General features: G+C 44.0%; 1 protein-coding gene across 1 annotated transcript in view; it reads left to right on the top strand.

The window, feature by feature from the left end:
* ash1l (ash1 (absent, small, or homeotic)-like (Drosophila)) overlaps positions 1 to 18,596 on the top strand; it is a 215,825-nt gene that overhangs the window by 138,665 nt on the left and 58,564 nt on the right. The window contains exon 8 of the mRNA XM_078534088.1: positions 8,137 to 8,210. Within this exon, the coding sequence (XP_078390214.1) occupies positions 8,137 to 8,210 (74 nt within the window). The remainder of the gene's footprint in view (positions 1 to 8,136; positions 8,211 to 18,596) is intronic.

Here is an 18,596-nt window from a genome sequence, read left to right as displayed (position 1 = left end):
AGTGGTAATACTCTTTCCTGAACCTCAAGCTCAAGACTTCAGCTTATAGTCTAGGTTAGTATTGCTAGAAATTTATAAATTACTGGTTAGGCTTCACCTGGAATATTGTGGACAGTTCTGGGCATCACACTTCAGGAAAGATGCAGAGACCTTGGGAAGGGCACAGAGAAAGTTTTTCAGGATGATGAGAGACTTCAGCTATGAGGAGAGGTTGGAAAAGTTAATAAAAACAAAAAATACTGGAAAAACTCAGCAGGCCTGACAGCATCTGTGGAGAGAGAAACAGTTTTGAGTCCATATGACTCTTCAGAGACTTAACAAAAGTTAAGACTGTTCTGCTTGGAACAGAGAAGTTAAAGAGGTGACCTAATAGACATTTTCGAGGTGATTGATTTTGATAGAGTATAGAAAAACTGCCCCCTGTGATGCATGGGTCAATAACTAGAGGTCAGAGATTCAAAACCATTGGCAAAAGGGCAGAGAGGAGAAATATTTTCACTGAGTCTTGGGGATCTGGAACACTCCACCTGAAAAGGTGGTGAAAGCTGATTCCGTAAATAATTTAAAAAGGGAATTGGACGAGTATTTTATGATGAGGAGTTTACCAGGTTCTGGACAAAAGTTGAAGATGTGGAACTAAGTACAACTTCTCTTTCTAAGAGCCAGCACAGGCACAGTGGGCCAAATGGCCTCCTGTGCTGTAAGTTTCTATGATTCTAACGCTGGTGTGGTGCAGAGTGAGTGCTACACGGTCGAGATGCCCATTCTTCTGATGAAATGTTAAAACACGTCAAGTATTTATACAAGATCTCTTGGCACGTTTTGAAGAACAAGATTGTTCACCCAGTGTTTTTATTTCTTACCTAGCCCCATTTAAAAAATATTTCTGGTCTTTTAACCTGAAGCTGTTTGTGGGATCTTCCAGTGCATATATTGACTTCCACATTTTCCCACATTACAACAGCACTTCAAAAAGTAATTTATTGCCTGTGAAGCACTTTGAAACATCCTATGGATGTGAAAGGTTCTATAAAAATGCAATTTCTTTCTGATTGTGTTAGATGTGAATTTGATTTAGATTTTTATTCAGATTGCTGAAGCAAATCTAGAGCATAAATTTAACTGTTTTATTTAAAGTCTTTAAGGCTAAAGATATTTAAGCATTACTCATGGAACAAGAATGGGGAAATAATAAAAAGAATAAAACCTCGAAATGCTGGAAAATGGAAGCGGGAGAAAGCTAGGAGGCCTTTCAGTATCTGAAATGATGGAGACCCTGCATCAAAACACTGCTTGATCATCGATCAACCCTAAAAGTTTCCACTCAATCTTCATGGACCTGCAGTCATACTGCTGCTCACAAACATAGGAAGATTTCATTAAGAGCGTTCCTGTTAGTTTCCTCCATGGTTTTATCCAATTACACTCAGATCATTCTTCAGGTTCCTCCTCGTGGAGTCCTCATCCTGACTTGATAATCTATACTTGTATATTCTTGAATAATAAACTGATGAAACAGCTGTTTACTGTAAACCACCTGTATGTTTGATGCAGTAAAGAGTGGTTCAGAAATAGTTAATACAATTATGGCATTCTTTACAACTGAGCTGTTTTAGCTGATTCATGCTGATGAATCAACGCCAACCAGAGACACCAGAAACCGCAGCCAGTATCCAAAGATCAGCGTCTAAAATTTTCTTTCTTGTGCCCAGAACAATAAGCTGTGCTTTGCCCTGAATTTGACCTGGAGTGGAAAATCTGAGCTGACCAGGTAGCTGGTCAGAGACTCAGAAAGACAACTGGCCAAGCAACAGATGTAGCTGGAATAGAGAAATTAAGAAGGAACTTAGGTGGTCTCTAAAGCTTTTGCAAAATCTGCTGACTGATACTTGCCTCAGCATTGCATTTACTACTATAGAGTCTGTATATCAAAGTGGAATTAGGGTTCAGAAGAAATGCATGGGGTGGGTATTATGACACAGCCAATGGTATGGGCTGAGTTGTTCAAACCCCAGAGGGAAACTTGAACCAACTGTCATAATCCATTTTTGCAGTTTGTATGTTTCGAGATGCAGGCTTTGAATTCAGTAATAATAAGACCATCGAGTCTTGATTTTTTTTTTAATAACACTAAATTATACATTTATTGATACAAGAAAAATTGTAAGCACATACATATGTCTACAAAATTTCTACTATAATAACTACAAAAATCCCTGAATTAACCTGACTCTCAGTTACACCCCCGTTAAGGCAACAGCAAAACTCATAGATTTTTTAAAACCCCAGGCAAAGCACGTTTGACCTTAGGAATTCAAAATGAGGCTCTTTGCAGACACAGTTGCAGGCATACAGGCTGGTTAGATTTTAAATGCCTCTGCCTTACACACAAATTCCTTTCTGTTTATGCCTAGCTTTTCCTTTCAATGTAAATTTTCCATTGTATTACTAGGTTTTTTAAATTTGACCTCTCATAACAATAATATCCTTTCATTCCACCAATTTTGTTAGTAATATAAGCACATTGCTTGGCGTCTCGCAGCTAGGTGCAAGATTTTGCTCCCACTCTTGAATGCTTTATTCAACAAATGCAAATGCACACTTGTGGATGGACCTTGGGGGATTTGCTGTGCCGGAAGGATGGACTTTGGGAAAGTTAGTGTGAAAGAGAAGTGGGCTTCAATTGATGAAGTGGCCTTTTCCTATATTCTTATGAAAATGTATCTAGATTTGGAGAACTGAGTAAAAATGTTGGCTAGTTAAAGGCAATGGATGGCTGTAGTACATTTATATAATTTTGTTTCTCATGTATCCCTTGTGACCCACCTTTGACTTGGCATAAATATAGTTTTGCATCAAACTCTCCTCTGTCTAATCAGTTCACCCCATCTACTCTCTGACAGATGGTTTCGAAATGAGATGGAGTGATAGTTAGTAAAAACCGATGTTGAGAATTAAATTGAGGGGCCTGTGGATCCTGGGCTTGTATTTTGTGCATAGTGTCTGAAACCCATTGCCCGAACTGTATACTTGCAATCCGCCCTGAATATCTATTGTTTTGCTAAGCTGTTCTTTGCAAGCCAGACATTTCTTGGTAAACAATTTGCAGATTTGTCAAAACTGAACCGAACAAGAGTGAACATTTGTGCTTTTGCTTTGAAAGGAGGAAATAATGAGGTGAGGTGCTTTGAGAAGGTCTGTGCTTAGTGGGTTTGGCTGGAGTTCTGTTGCAGCGTTTTGAAAGAAATTCGTTTACAGCTTCTCACTTGACAAACAAAAGATAAATCAAACCAAAAGAGCAATTCAAAAAAAAACCTTTAAGCCATTAAACAGTTCCAGGTTGCATGCTGAAAGCAAGTCTCTGTCAAGTAAGGGTCTAACAACTTTCTAACAACCAGCAGATAGTGGCAAAGTAGGATAGAAGAAAGGTCTTGTGTTTTTCAAGTGCTTTATCATGCACTCTGACATCTGAAAGTGCTCCACAGCCAAAGAATTACTTTGAAGTGCGGTCACTGTCGTTACATAGGAAAACGCAGCAAGTTTATGCACAACAAAGTTCTAGAAACAGCAGATAAAATCAATGGTGAGTTTTGGATGTTTGCAAGGACACCAGGGAGCTTGCTGATCTTGGAATGGTGCCATTGAATCTTTTACATCCACCTAAACAGACAGAGCCTCAGTTTAATGTCTCATCTGGTCTTAGACACCTCCAGCAATACTCCAGTCTCTCAACACTGAACTGGAGTGTGGATCTTGATTAGGCTAGAGCAATACTAGCAAGGCAGAGACTTGCTGTATGCCCATAGTAGCTGCAGGAATCCACTGTAATACAAGTTAATGGTTTAATCAATGTGCCAAAAAATATTACGGCTTCAATTTCAATATTTTGAACCTGTGGTTAGAGCATGATACCTTAAAGTATTTGGCCAGTGCATCACATCGTGGGGCAAAAGAAATTGGAAACGCACCAGTGATTTTGTTGCACAATGAATCACTAAATAATGGCTAGGTATTTCACCAAGGGCAAGTGAAAAATCTTAGAGAGACTCCCCCATAAACCATGAAACTCTCGTGGTTGGCTAGAGAGCAGGTCACCTGGTAGCTTTCTTGTCCAAGGGGATGCCTTGTGACTTGCAGGTTATGTAGAGGAATTGAGCTTCAGGATACTTGTGTGGTGATTTCTCTCCTAGATGAGTAACTGAAGCTAGTTGTATAGTTGATGGAGCACCAAGCTTGAGGAGGAGATTGGAACTTCAATATCTTGGACAAACCATTGAGCCAGTCCTATTCTTAGTCAGTTTTGGAGCTAAGTTCAACTCTAGCAAAATTGATTTTGAGGCTTATGCATAAGGTAGATTTGGTCTGGAAATGTAAAAATGGCCAAAGACAGCTTAGTAACAACACTCAGCGAATTTTATCTGATTTAATGAAAAGAAATGTTGTAAGAATTAATGTTATTTTCAATTTGCCAAACTCAGGCATTGAGTGTTATATACAGACAAGAATGCAAGAGCCCCTGATGACTCAAAACATACAGCTCACAAGAAGCCAATCAAGTTCAGTTCTCAAATAAAAGCAAAATACTGCAGATGCTGGAGGTCTGAAATAAAAACAGAAACTGCTGGGAAAACTCAGCAGGTCTGGCAACATCTGTGGAGAGAGAAACAGAGTTACCGTTTCAAGTTCAATACGACGACTCTTCGATGTTCTGCAGATGCAGTCAAACCTGCTGAGTTTTTCCAGCGCTTGTTATGACTGGGACAGGAGGAATGCGCAGGAGAGCCCCACAACTCCACAGGTCACACCATTAGTTTAAAAGTTTAATTTACTCACCAACGTGGTCAATTATTTACCTTAACTACTGGTACCCAGATTAAAAGAAACTTTAACCAGGCTTCTTTCAATAACCAGCAAGCTTATTAGTTTATTATAAAACCAGTCTTGTCAAATAGAAAGGTAAAGCTTATTAACATACAGTATGGAATATGAAATTATACTAATTACTCTTTTGAGATACCATAAGACAGACAGACATACACATACACACACACACACACACACACACACACACCAAAAAAACAATGAAAGTAAAAATGGAAATGGAGGAATTTGGCCTAAGGTTAAAAGTCAATGTTTTAAAGGCAAAAGATAGACGGAGGAGTTCTTGAAATGGGTCTGGGTTATACGGTTGGTCTCAGCACTGATCTGTGCGTGAAACAATCAATGACTCTGGCACTGCTTTTCAGGCGGACTCGAGGGTTCTCCATTCCAGCATGTAGAGCATCTCAGGAGCAGCTTACATTCACTTCCAGCTGCGGACTGGCTCTGGAATGCAAAAGGCTGCTGTCTTCCTTCTCAAGCAGTTGGTCCTTCTCTTCTCGAAGCAAAGCCAAAAGCCATTTTTAAAACAGTCTTCCAGGCATGGTTTTATTTTTCAGAGCCATAAAACCCACGTGACCCTCTTTGTTTACAGTTCATCCAGGTCAAGAGGTTGACAATTTTTTTTCAACTGCTTGATTACCCTTTCTTGTAAAGGATGCTTTTTCCAGGAATAGCAATCAAGGGTCCTGCATTAACCCTTTAAGGAGCAGTGTCTTTTAAAACACACATTCTTCTAGAATGTTCTAAGCCCTTGAAGATCAACCACTTTGTGATTTGAGTGTGGCACACTTTCTGTTTTTAAGTTCAGTTCTCAGATGCTCAAACTTTAGAGAGGAATAGCAGTCAACTGTATGTGTATGTAGACAGGTTCAGGACCAGTGATATCAACACTGCTGATATATTCCATAAAGCCAGATGGTGAAGGTCAGAACTGGAACCAATCTTTACACATTTTTGTAAGTATTTCTCGACAGAGGTACACATTATAAACAGGCAGCTCCTAACTCAACCACCACAGTTTCGGTCTGTTCCCATTTATAGGAACACCAGTTAATGTCCACTGCTTACATAAAATTACAATTAGCTTACAATTAACTTACAATGAAAGCTGCTATAATAACTTGTGATTCCCCCACAATGTAAAAGGTGATTTGACATATAAACATAGGCATCAAAGGAACCTCCAACAACCGCTCACAGCAATGTCAGACTGAATTCGTTGGGGATGTCTGCTTTCCCAAGTCCTGTTAAATATATTTTAGTCCTTGCTAATCAAAACAAATGAAGGCATAGCAAATGTTGGAGTGAAGTGCGTGTCAGTAAGAGTCATCCACAAGTTAAGATTTGCAGTTTATGTTGGATTGCCAACTGGAACAGGAGGAGAACAGTCAGAAATAGTTAGCTAATTTCAATGGAAAATAATATGTATGGCCTGGAGATCAGTTAGAGAAAATCATAGTTCCTTTTATTCATTGCTGAGCAGTGTAATGTGAAATAGCATCTGGATAAGGAGGACCTGACAAAGTCCTGAGCCCCACTTGCCTCATGGAATCCTCTATATTGATTGGCAGGAATGAAGTATTAAAACCACAGCTGGTGTACAAAGCCATTATCACTGTCGCTCAGAAATGCTTCAAAGCATTTTGCATGCAATCAGTTATTCTCAAGTGTGGTGACTGTTTTTATGTAGGAAAATGCATCAGCCAGTTTGTGCCCAGGGAGATCCAGCAAACATCAGTGAAATGGATGACGAGCTCACCTGTTTTACATGGTTCTTTAAAGCACCATTATCCAGGGCCTTGGAATATTCCCTTTTCTTCAAAAGATCATTGACATTCTTCTGATCTGATGGAACCTCTGAACATCTCATCCAAAGAATGGCACTTCTGACAACGTGGCACTCCCTCAGTACTGCACGAGAGCATGACTTTAAACTCCTGATACAGGGCTTGAACCCATTGAGGCAAGACTGCAACCAAGTGAGCCAAGCTGCCATGAAAGGAGTGGCAGATTTGATTGCAGAGTCCAAGTTCGTGTCTTCCCAAGTTTTCCATTTAAAAGTTAGTACAGGAGCACATTACACACTGGCATTGGCAGGATTAAAACTTATCATGTGGGAACCATTGTAGGGGACTCGAGGAGGGCTTGAGGGCTTGAGTTGTAGAATCAGAAGTAAATTCTCCTCTCTCAGATGAGTTTGAGTGGGATGGAACTTCCACTCGCCCCTCAATTTCTGCCCTTACACATTTTCTTGAGTTAGAGCTCATTAAATATGCATGACAGGGTCTCAGCAGGATTGCCTCCATTAAGAGGATTCTTCTTCTCCCCCCCCTCCTCCACGAGCAAAGAGAAGATCCTGGGCAGTGGGAACACCACAGTAACACCAGAAGATCCAGCAAAGAACTTTCAAAGGACAAAAGCACCGTGAAGATTATAGGCAAGCATAACACCTTGGCTGAGACTGACACCTTCAATTGGCACATGCATGGGATAAACTATAGGGAGAGGAGAACCGTCTCCTTTCACAGAGACACCCCAGCCATTACTGCCACTTTCTATGATCAATGTGGCGGTATGGGAGGCATGATGACCTCGTATGGAGAAGGAAAATCTGTTGAGAACCTTCCACTCTTCGCCTGCAGTGGATTGTGAAGGAGTGGGCAACATTGGCAGTCCAGGCAGAAAGAAGGGAAATAAAATTCCTGGTGGGGGCACTGAGGCAGCCTTGCCCCAAATTCATGATATTTTTGAGATCACTTTGCCCAAATCTAGGCATGTTGGAAGTGGAAAATCCCCTTTCACACGTTTGAGGCTACATCGTACTGGTTACAGAAACAAGCTAGCTTAGCCTTTGTTTTCTTCCCTTCCCCACCACCAGTGTTCCTATAGACTCCCACATTCTGACCACATGAGAAATTGTGGGACTTTGTGGCTCAAGAAAGGGAGAAATAGCTGCATTGTGATTTTAATCCATTTCTCTGTTCTGAGGCTTTAACATGGGCACCATGTTAGGCATTCATGTGGGAGAATTGACGCTATTAGGTGGAGCAATGTAGGACGAGTCTCAAACACAGAAGTTGGGCCGAATGGACTGTTCCTATGCTGCCTGTTCTATCGTTAACAATGTGTAAACTTATGATGTGTATTTGTATATGTGATAACAGCAGCTATGAGTAGACAGAGTGTTATATGGTCATGATAACTGTTGTGTTTCTTCCTTTAGCTGTCTGAAATGTAAATGTCTTTGCTTTTCAGGCAAGTATTTGAGGCAGAAGCGAATGGACTTCCAGCTACCATATGATATCCTGTGGCAGTGGAAACACAATCAGGTATGTGAGCTGTGGACTTGCAGAGCAGACCGAGCATGGGGGTGGTGTGTGATGTAAATTGAGTAAAGTAGAAGCAACAACTTGCATTTTTATAGGCCCTTTAACATAATAAAACTTCCCAAGGTGTTTCACAGGAGCATTATCAAACAATATTTGAAACCGAGCCTCATAAGGAGATACTAGGACAGGTGACAAAAAGCTTGGTCAAAGAGATCGGATTTTAGGAGCATCTCAAAGAAAGAGGAGGAGAGGTTTAGGGATGAAATTCCAGAGCTTTGGGCCCAGGCAGCTGAAGGCACGGCCGCCAATGGAGGAGCGATGAATATTGGGGAATGTGCATGAGCCAAGAATTGGAGAAGTGCAGAGATTTTGGAGGGATTTATGGCTGGTGTAGATTACAGAGATAGGAAGGGATGACGCTATAAAGGATTCTGAAAAGAAGTATGGAATTGTAAAACTGAAAGCTGTTTTGAATGTGGAGGTGACAGTGGTCAGTGATCTTCAGTTCCAGTGAAACCCACTTGTACTCAGTTGCGACTTCTGCACCTCACCACATGTCACAAACCTTTTACAGCCATGAGCTTTCAGCAATAAGGAAGCTGGTTGTGGTTGTTGGAGCTCAAATCATCTCAGCTCCAGAATATCACTGCAGGAGTCCCTCAGGGTAATGTTCTAGACCCAACCATCTTCAGGTGCTTCATCAATGACCTTCCCTCCATCATAAGGTGGTGATGTTCACTGATTGCACAACGTTCAGCACCATTCACGACTCCTCAGATACTGAAGTGGTCCGTGCCCATTTGCATCAAGACATGGACAGAATTCAGGCTTGGGCTGATAAGTGGCAAGTAACATTCATGCCACACAAGTGCCAGGCAATGACCATCTCCAACAAGACAGAATCTAACCATCACCCCTTGACATTCAGTGGCATTACCATCACTGAATGTCACACTATCAACATCATGGGGGTTACCATTGACCAGAAATTGAACTGGACCAGCCATATAAATACTGTGGCTAAAAGCACATCAGAAGCTGGGAATCCTGCAGTGAGTAACTCGCCTTCGGACTCCCCCTACCTGTCCTCTACCTACAAGGCACAAGTCAGGAGTTGATGGAATACTCTTCATTTTCCTGGATGAGTACAGATCCCACAACACTCAAGATCTTGACACCACCCAGGACAAAGCAGCCTGCTTGATTCGCCCCTTCAGCATCCACTGCCTCCACCACTGATCCACTGTGGACAGTGCGTGCCGGCTACAAGTTGCACTGCAGCAACTCGGCAAGGCTCCTTCGACAGCACCTTCCAAACCTGTGACCTCTACCACCTGGAAGGACAGGGGCAGCAGATGCATGGGAACACCACCACCTGGAAGTTCCCCTCCAAGCCATTCACCATCTGGACTTGGAAATATCCTACACTGTCGCTGGATAAAAATCCTGGAATCCCCTCCCTAACAGCACTGTAGGTGTACCTACAGCACATGGACTTCAGTGGTTCAAGGAAGCAGCTCACCACCACCCCCTCAAGGGCAATTAGGGATGGGCAATGAATGCTGGCAGAGCCAGCGATGCCCACATCCCGTGAAAGAATTTTTAAAAATCAGCCTACAGCTGTGGTCCAGTCTGACTACCAGGATGTGATCAGGTCTGTTTCCATCAGAAGGTGGATTGTCCTATTTATTGTAAATGTAGCCAATAGCCTTTCTTGCACTCTGTAGAAAGCAGTAAGAAATTGTGTGGGATTGCCACTGCACCCCAATCCCAGCTACCTGGCACACCACCGTTCTCTTGGATTGTAGCATTACAGAACAAATAGAAACAGGTTATAATATTATAGAGAAAGAGGTTTGCGGTGTTTCATTCACCATAGCCAAAGCCTTGGCTGTCAATTAATTTGTTCAGGTTATAGTAGAATATTTTACAATCCAGTGTCTCAAATTATTGAGGGCATTGATACCAATATACTGACAGAGTAGTTGACCATAATCCATTGAAGTGAAATTCATTGACTCAAATTGCTTTCAACCCCAAGAACGGACCTGTCCCCACCAGTACTGTACCCCAGTGTTATACAGTGACAGACCCGTCCCCACCAGTACGGTACCCCAGTGTTATACAGTGACAGACCCGTCCCCACCAGTACTGTATCCCGGTGTTATACAATGATAGACCCGTCCCCACCAGTACTGTACCCCAGTGTTACACAGTGACAGACCCGTCCTCACCTGTACTGTACCCCAGTGTAATACAGCGATAGACCCGTCCTCACCAGCACTGTACCCCAGTGTTATACAGTGACAGACCCGTCCCCACCAGTACTGTACCCCAGTGTTATACAGCGACAGACCCGTCCCCACCAGTACTGTACCCCAGTGTTATACAGTGACAGACCTGTCCTCACCAGTACTGTACCCCAGTGTTATACAGTGACAGACCCTTCCCCACCAGTACTGTACCCCAGTGTTATACAGTGACAGACCCGTCCTCACCAGTACTGTACCCCAGTGTTATACAGTGACAGACCCGTCCTCACCAGTACCGTACCCCAGTGTAATACAGGGTCAGACCTGTCCTCACCAGTACTGTACCCCAGTGTAATACAGTGACAGACCCGTCCTCACCAGTACTGTACCCCAGTGTAATACAGCAACAGACCAGTGTTGTAAAGCTCAAAGTTGTCTCCAGACCTGGCCCAAATTTCAAAGAATAAAATCTATAATTGTACTGCCAGTTTGTTTTTCACTGTTTCAGTCTGTACAGGATAAGAATTTGACCTACCCCATTACACTTACTGAAATTGCAGTGAGATGCTGTAATGAGTGCTGAAGGAGCCATGCGGTACGCTAGTTGAGATCAAAATAAAGACTTGTGTTTTTTTAATCCTGCAGCTGCTAAGATATCAGTAACATGAACATCTCATGCTGGTCCCTTCGGTGAAGAAAATTAATTTATATAGTGTTTGGCTTTCTGCTATAGCTGTTTTCTAAGGGAACAACTGGGTCAGTATGAGGTTATTTTTCTCCTGAACAGTTCATTCATTTTGAAAGTACTTTTTTTCTCCTTTTGACAAATGCTGAACAAAAATTGAAAAATAATCTGATTGAAGAAACATGGACCCAAAGCTCCATTAAAAACTCTGATTGCCCCAGTAGATTGAAAGCGGAGGAGAGAAAGATTCCAATGGCAGTATCTGGCAGGAAGGTGGGTGTTTATCCTAATCAAAGCCCACTAGAAACTTGACTCCAGTAGTTCATGATGCAGAGTCCCCAGAAATTAGGCATAGATTGTTTTAAAGAAAATATTAATGAAAGCAATCCTGAGTTAATTGTATGTCTGATAATATTTTGAAAGGTGGTTGAAAGCCTTTTGGCACTAAATCTTTAGAAGTAGGGCAAGGAAAATGTTCATTTGTGACGTTGTCACTGAACTGGTAATCCAGAGACCCAGGGACCCAGGTCCGAATCCCACCAAAGCAGGTGGAATTTGAATTCAATAAAAGTCTGGAATTAAAAGTCAAATGATAACCATGACCGGCAGGACAGACGGTGGTATACAGTCAGGAGGGAGTTGCTCTGGGAGTCCTCAACATCGACATGAAGTCTCATGGCATCCGGCCAAACATGGGCACACTGATTATCACATACTGCTCCCCCTCAGCTCATGGCAAGGGCAAGAACGTACTCTGGGTGGGGGGCATCAATGTCCATCACAAAGAGTGGCTCGGTAGCGCCACTACTGACCAAGCTGGCCAAGCCTTAAAGGACATAGCTGCTAGACTGGGTCTGCGGCAGGTGGTGAGGGAATCAACAAGAGGGAAAAACATACATCCTCAATCTGTCCATGATAGTATTGGTAGGAGTGATCACCACACAGTCCTTGTGGAGACAAAGTCTTGTCTTCACATTGACAATACGCTGCATCGTGTGGTATTACCACTGTGCTAAATGGGATACATTTAGAACAGATCTAGCGACTCAAGACTGGGCAACCATGAGGTGCAGTGGGGCAGCAGCAGAATTGTACTCGAGCACAATCTGTAACTCATGGCATGGCATATCCCCCACTCTACCAGGGTCTACCAGGTACCCTGGTTCAATGAAGAGTGCAGGAAGGCATGTCAGGAGCTGCACCAGGTATACCTAAGAATGTGGTAGACCCTGATCAACCTGGTGAAGCTACAACACAGGACTACTGCATGCCAAACAGCATGAGCAGCAAGTGAGAGAGAGAGCTAAGCAATTCCACAACCAACGGGATCAGGTCTAAGCGCTGCAATCCTGCCTTGGACATGAACGATTAAACAACTCACAGGAGGAGGAGTCCCCCCCCCCCCAAATATCCCCATCCTCAATGATGGAGGAGCCCTGCACATCAGTGCAAAAGATAAGGCTGAAGCATTCGCAACAATCTTCAGCTGGAAGTGCCGCGTGGATGATCCATCCATCTCCGCCTCCCCCAGAGGTCCCCAGCATCACAGATGCCAGTCTTCAGCCAATTGGATTCACTCCAGGTGATATCAAGAAATGGCTGAAGGCAATGGATACTGCAAAGGCTATGGACCCTGACAATATTCTGCCAATAGGACTGAAGACTTGTGCTCCAGAACTTGCTGCGCCCCTAGCCGAGCCATTCCAGTACAGTTACAACGCTGGCATCTACCCGGCAATGTGGAAAATTGCCCAGGTATGTCCTGTACACAAAAAGCAGGACAAATCCAACCCGACCAATTATAGCCCCATCAGCCTATTCTCGATCAGTAAAGTGATAGAAGGGGCAATAACCCCACTAGCACTCAGCTGGGTTCCACAAGGGTCACTCAGCTCCTGACCATATTACAGCCTTGGTTCAAACATGGACAAAAGAGCTGAACTCCATAAGTGAGGTGAGAGTGACTTCCCTTGACATCAAGGCCACCTTTGACTGAGTGTGGCATCAAGGAGCCCTAGCAAAACTGGAGTCAATGGGAATCAGAGGGAAAACTCTCTGCTGGTTGGGGTAATGCCTAGCACAAAGGTTGTGGTTGTTGGAGGTTAATCATCTCAGTTCCAGGACATCACTGCAGGAGTTCCTCAGGGTAGTGTCCGAGGCCCAAGCATTATCACTGCTTCATCAATGACCTTCCTTCCATCATAAGGTCAGAGGTGGGGATATTCGCTGATGATTGCACAACGTTCAGCACCATTCGCGACTCCTCCAATACTGAAGCAGTCCATGTCCAAATGCAGCAAAACCTGAACAATATCCAGGATTGGGCTGGCAGGTGATAAGTAACATTCGTGCCATACAAGTGCCAGACAATGACCATCTCCAACAAGAGAGAATCTAACCATCACCCCATGACATTCAATGGCATTGCCAACACTGAATTCCCCCACTATCAACATCCTGGAGGTTACCATTGACCAGAAACTGAACTGGGCTAACCATATAAAAATACTGTGGCTAAAAGAGCAGGAATACTGTGACAAGTAACTCAGCTCCTGACTCCCACCTATCCACCATTTACAAGGCACAAGTGAGGAGTGTGATTGAATACTCTCCATTTGTCTGGATGAATGCTGCTCCCACAACCCTCAAGAGGCTTGACACCATCCAGGACAAAGCAGCCCACTTTATTGGGAACCCTTCCACAAATGTTTACTCCCTCCACACTGATGCACAGTGACAGCAGTGTGTGTACCATCCACAAGATGCACTGCAGGAACTCACCAAGACTCCTTTGGCAGCACCTTCCAAACTCATGACCACCATCATCTGGAAGCACAAGGGCAGCAGACACATGGGAACACCACCACCCTCCAAGCCACTCATCATCCTGACTTGGAAATATATCGGCCGTTCCTTCACTGTTGCTGGGTCAAAATCCTGGAACTCCCTCCCTAACAGCACTGTGGGTGTACCTACACCACAGGGACTGCAGCGGTTCAAGAAGGTATCTCACTACCACCTTCACGAGGGGCAATTAGGGATGGGCAATAAATGTTGGCCCAGCCAGTGAAGCACACATCCTGTAAATGAACAAAAAAAAAGTAGCAACTCAACAAGCTCCTCAGTGGACAAAAGCAGAATTACCTGGAAAAACTCAGCAGGTCTGGCAGCATCGGCGGAGAAGAAAAGAGTTGACGTTTCGAGTCCTCGTGACCCTTCAGCAGCAAAAGATGACAAGGTATTAGTTGTAGATTTAAAACAAGGCAGAAGAGACAGATGGAAATCCTGTCGGAGAACAGAGCAATACTTCTTCAAGGTAGGCATTTCTTGAAGAGGAGTGGCAGTCAATTAAACACAGAGATAAAAACAAAAAACTACTGCGGATGCTGGAAATCCAGCATCCGCAGTAGTTTTTTGTTTTTAAGCTCCTCAGTGGGCTTATTGAGAACATGAGGGGGAGTTAAGTTCTCAGTTTGAGAGATCATGAGCAGCCTTACTGGAGGGTGGTGTACAAGGCAACATGCTTCAGCAGCTGAAGTCGCCGGCCTTGATGGTGTCTTGCAGCGGTATTTGTATCTCTGGATGTGGACTAGTGGGGAAGGATCGTGGGCTTTTCCCGTGGGGAAGGATCGTGGGCTTTTCCCATGAAGAAGAGCTGGGTGGTGTTCTGTCCTGATGGAGCTTAGGGGTTATCACCTGAAATAATAGGTCTGCTCATTCAGAAGCGATGAGAAAGATATTTGTATAGCACCTAATCAATCTCCGAGGGCATCCTAAAACACTTCCGATAATGAATTGCTTCTATTAAAAGTAGTCAGTGATATGAAGGGACACATGGCAGACAGTTGTGCACACAGCAAGATCCCTTAAGCAGCAAATGATGAGGATGGTCAATTCATCTGCTTTTAGTGGTATTGATTGACTGGGGGGCGGGTGTGGCGTGTTACCCAGGCAGCTGGAATATCACCGTGAACAGGCAGACAGGGCCTCTATTTAGCATCTCGACTAAAGGACGGCATCTCTGACAGTGCAATACTCCATCGTTACCACATTGGGAGTGTCAACCTGGGTAATGTGCTCAAATGTCTGCAGTCAGGGCTTGTACACCTTCTGACATGGTGGTGAGAGTGTGAAATCAAATGAACCATTTGTGGCAAAAAGTTACCAAACCTTTTCAGTTTATTGTTTTTAATGTTATTTTTCCTCAGTATTACTGTAGTGATTAACTTCACTGAACATTTCACAAGCATTAAATGAGAGAAGCATAGGTTAGATAAAGTAAAGTGCTCTCTACTCTTCCCCATCAAACACTTCCCAGAGAAGGAATAGCCATCAAACACTCCCAGGGCAGGTACAGCACAGGGTTAGATACAGAGTAAAGCTCCCTCCACACTGTCCCCATCAAACACTCCCAGGACAGGTACAGCACGGGGTAAGATACAGAGTAAAGCTCCCTCTACACCGTCCCCATCAAACACTCCCAGGACAGGTACAGCACGGGGTTAGATACAGAGTAAAGCTCCCTCTACACTGTCCCCATCAAACACTCCCAGGACAGGTACAGCACGGGGTTAGATACAGAGTAAAGCTCCCTCTACGCCGTCCCCATCAAACACTCCCAGGACAGGTACAGCACGGGGTTAGATACAGAGTAAAGCTCCCTCTACGCCGTCCCCATCAAACACTCCCAGGACAGGTACAGCATGGGGTTAGATACAGAGTAAAGCTCCCTCTACGCCGTCCCCATCAAACACTCCCAGGACAGGTGCAGCACGGGGTTAGATACAGAGTAAAGCTCCCTCAACAATTCGTGTTAAACTCAATCTGGCATTGTCATTCTTTACATCAGTCACCTCTGAGATTGGCCATAAAAACAGTCACTGATTTAGGGTGAATCAGAAAGACCTATTTGGTTCTATTACCTGTGGATTCTGGGATTTTGACCAATATTTTACGATTTGAGTCCCACAGTCCCACCCTTTTTTTTGTGTAGGTCGGCCAACTAGATTATAATTTAACACAGATGTGGCAAGTTTTTTGAAGAACTGTGCAGGGTTTGTTCCAAATTCATTTATTCTTTTCACACACGACTCTTGTCAACTTGCTGATGGAGAAAGCTGTCATCCCACAGGCCTGCACTGCCCTCACAGACTACATTTCACATTGAAGAGCAGAATGGAGCCTACTGCGTCAGGCAGGCCCAACCTGATGACTTACCTGGCAGATCTGTCTCTGAGTAGCTACTGTGAACACGAGCAGAGATCAGCATGTGTCCCTGTTCCTGTATTGCAATCCCGGCACTGAGACACAAACACGGAGTCCAGCACTGGCTGCGACTTGGGTTCCTCGGCCCGAGAAGAATTCTGCCCCGCCCTTGAGTTTACTTTTGGGAGTTTAAAAAACAAGTAATGGTGCTCGTGTTTCCCCAAAACCAGCCCGCCCACTTAATCCTTCCAAGCGCAGACTGCACAGATAATGTTAGGGGAGGCTTTATTAAATAACCTGTGACAGTAGTGTGGGAGATGTAAGGAGTTGCAGCTGTGTGGTCTATGCTATGACTCCATGCTTCATACTTTTTGTCAAATGTACTGTCTCTCACTGGATAATTCATGCATTGAAGATGCCCACTGCAAACATTGGATGCAGCTCAATAGGTAAATTCTTTTACCTATAACGTCTTCCAGCCCTAAAACCCTCAGTTCTCTGAGCCCCCCCTTGTGGATCTCCGATTTTCACTGCACCACCATTCAGTTGCCTGGGCCTCAAGCTCTGGAATTCCCTCCCTAAACTCCTCCACCTCTCTCCCTCTTTTTCACCCTTTAAGACACTCCATTAAGCCTCTTGAAGATGCTCTTTGACTTAGCTTTTTGCCCCTTGTTGTTATATCCCTCTGGCTTGATGTCAAATTTTGCCTGGTAATTGCTCCTGTGAAGCACCTTTTGGATCTTCTACCAAGTTAAATGTGCTGTATAAGTGCAAGTTATTGTTGTTAAGGTACTGAGCCATACAAACAAGTCACAGATTGAATCCTATCTCTGCTGAGTTCTGCCGGTCCCCATTGAGGTGTCATTTGGCAACTACATTTGGTTGCAGTAGCCACAGAGATAGCCACAGCAAATAGTAGCCGTGCGTGCTGCTGGTTGCTATCCAGTTACCTCAGCTAGAATGTCTTGTGTGCCTCTGAGTGAAGACAACAAGGGCCTACGTCACCTGGTCCACTGGAGCTCACTCACCAGGTCCTCATGTAAAGACTTGTTCACAGCATTGGAGTGCTTCTCGTTTCTGGTAGGCTGGAAGTCAGCAACAGTTGGCACCTTCAAGGAGGAAGGGACTTATTGCAGTATTTAGAGGAACCAGTAGGTCTGACATGTGCGAGGGTAAAAAAAAAAAGTTTACTCCCCAGTGCAGGATTTATTTTCGTACTTTGGTGTTTCAAGTTTAAAAAAGCATGATGTAATATTCACCAAACCATAGCGAGATAATAACTGGAAATATTTAAAAATGTCTTCCAGCATAGGCAGCCCACACAAGCGTAAGGAAACACCATGGGGAGAACCCTTCATTTCTTTTTGGCAAACTGTCCTTTCCTCTACATTCAATTTCTAGACAGTTGTCATTGACTTAATTGGAAAGAAAAGGCTGTGAAGTTTTAACAGTTGCCCTCATCTCTCCAACTAACCTCCGATGTAAAGCGCCCACACACCAGTTGAAACCTGAGATGTTTACAGCAGCTGTGTTTTTAAGGCAGCTGCATGTGTAGAATTTCAGTTTTGGTGCAGAATTGCCGCTGTCTTCCTCCGAGTTAACTGGACATTTTTCTGTGTAGAAATGGGAGCCTTTTCAATTAAAATGCATAATAAACGTGTAGGGACAGGAAGGTCAAAGTCCCATTTCAATTGATTGATCAGCTTTTGGTTGTAAATACATTTAACTTGTTTCTCAGTGGTACAACTTCCCAATGATCATGCACCTTTTCCCGCTACACCACTCCCACCTCCCTTCCTATCTGGAAGGTGCTGGCATCAACTGACGTTTCTGTCTGCCCCTCTCTTTCGCTCTGTGTGTGTGTGTGTCTCTTTCGCTCTCTGTCTCTCTTTCCCTCTCTGTGTCTCTCTTTCTCTCTGTGTCTCTCTCTTTCTCTCTGTGTCTCTCTCTTTCCCTCTCTGTGTCTCTCTCTTTCCCTCTGTGTCTCCCTCTTTCCCTCTCTGTCTCTCTCTTTCCCTCTCTGTCTCTCTCTTTCCCTCTCTGTCTCTCTCTCTTTCCCTCTGTCTCTCTCTCTTTCCCCCTCTGTCTCTCTCTCTTTCCTCCTCTGTCTCTCTCTCTTTCCCCCTCTGTCTCTCTCTCTTTCCCTCTCTGTCTCTCTCTCGCCCCCTCTGTGTGTCTCATTCTCTTGTGTGTCTCTCTCTCGCTCGCTCTCTTGTGTGTCTCTCGCTTGCTCTCTTGTGTGTG

The sequence above is a fragment of the Cetorhinus maximus genome, chromosome 36 (genome assembly GCF_964194155.1).
Source record: "Cetorhinus maximus chromosome 36, sCetMax3.hap1.1, whole genome shotgun sequence".
Classification (NCBI taxonomy): Eukaryota; Metazoa; Chordata; class Chondrichthyes; order Lamniformes; family Cetorhinidae; genus Cetorhinus; species Cetorhinus maximus.
The sequence above is the reverse complement of the archived record's forward strand: the minus strand, read 5'-3'. Positions and strand labels throughout refer to the sequence as shown.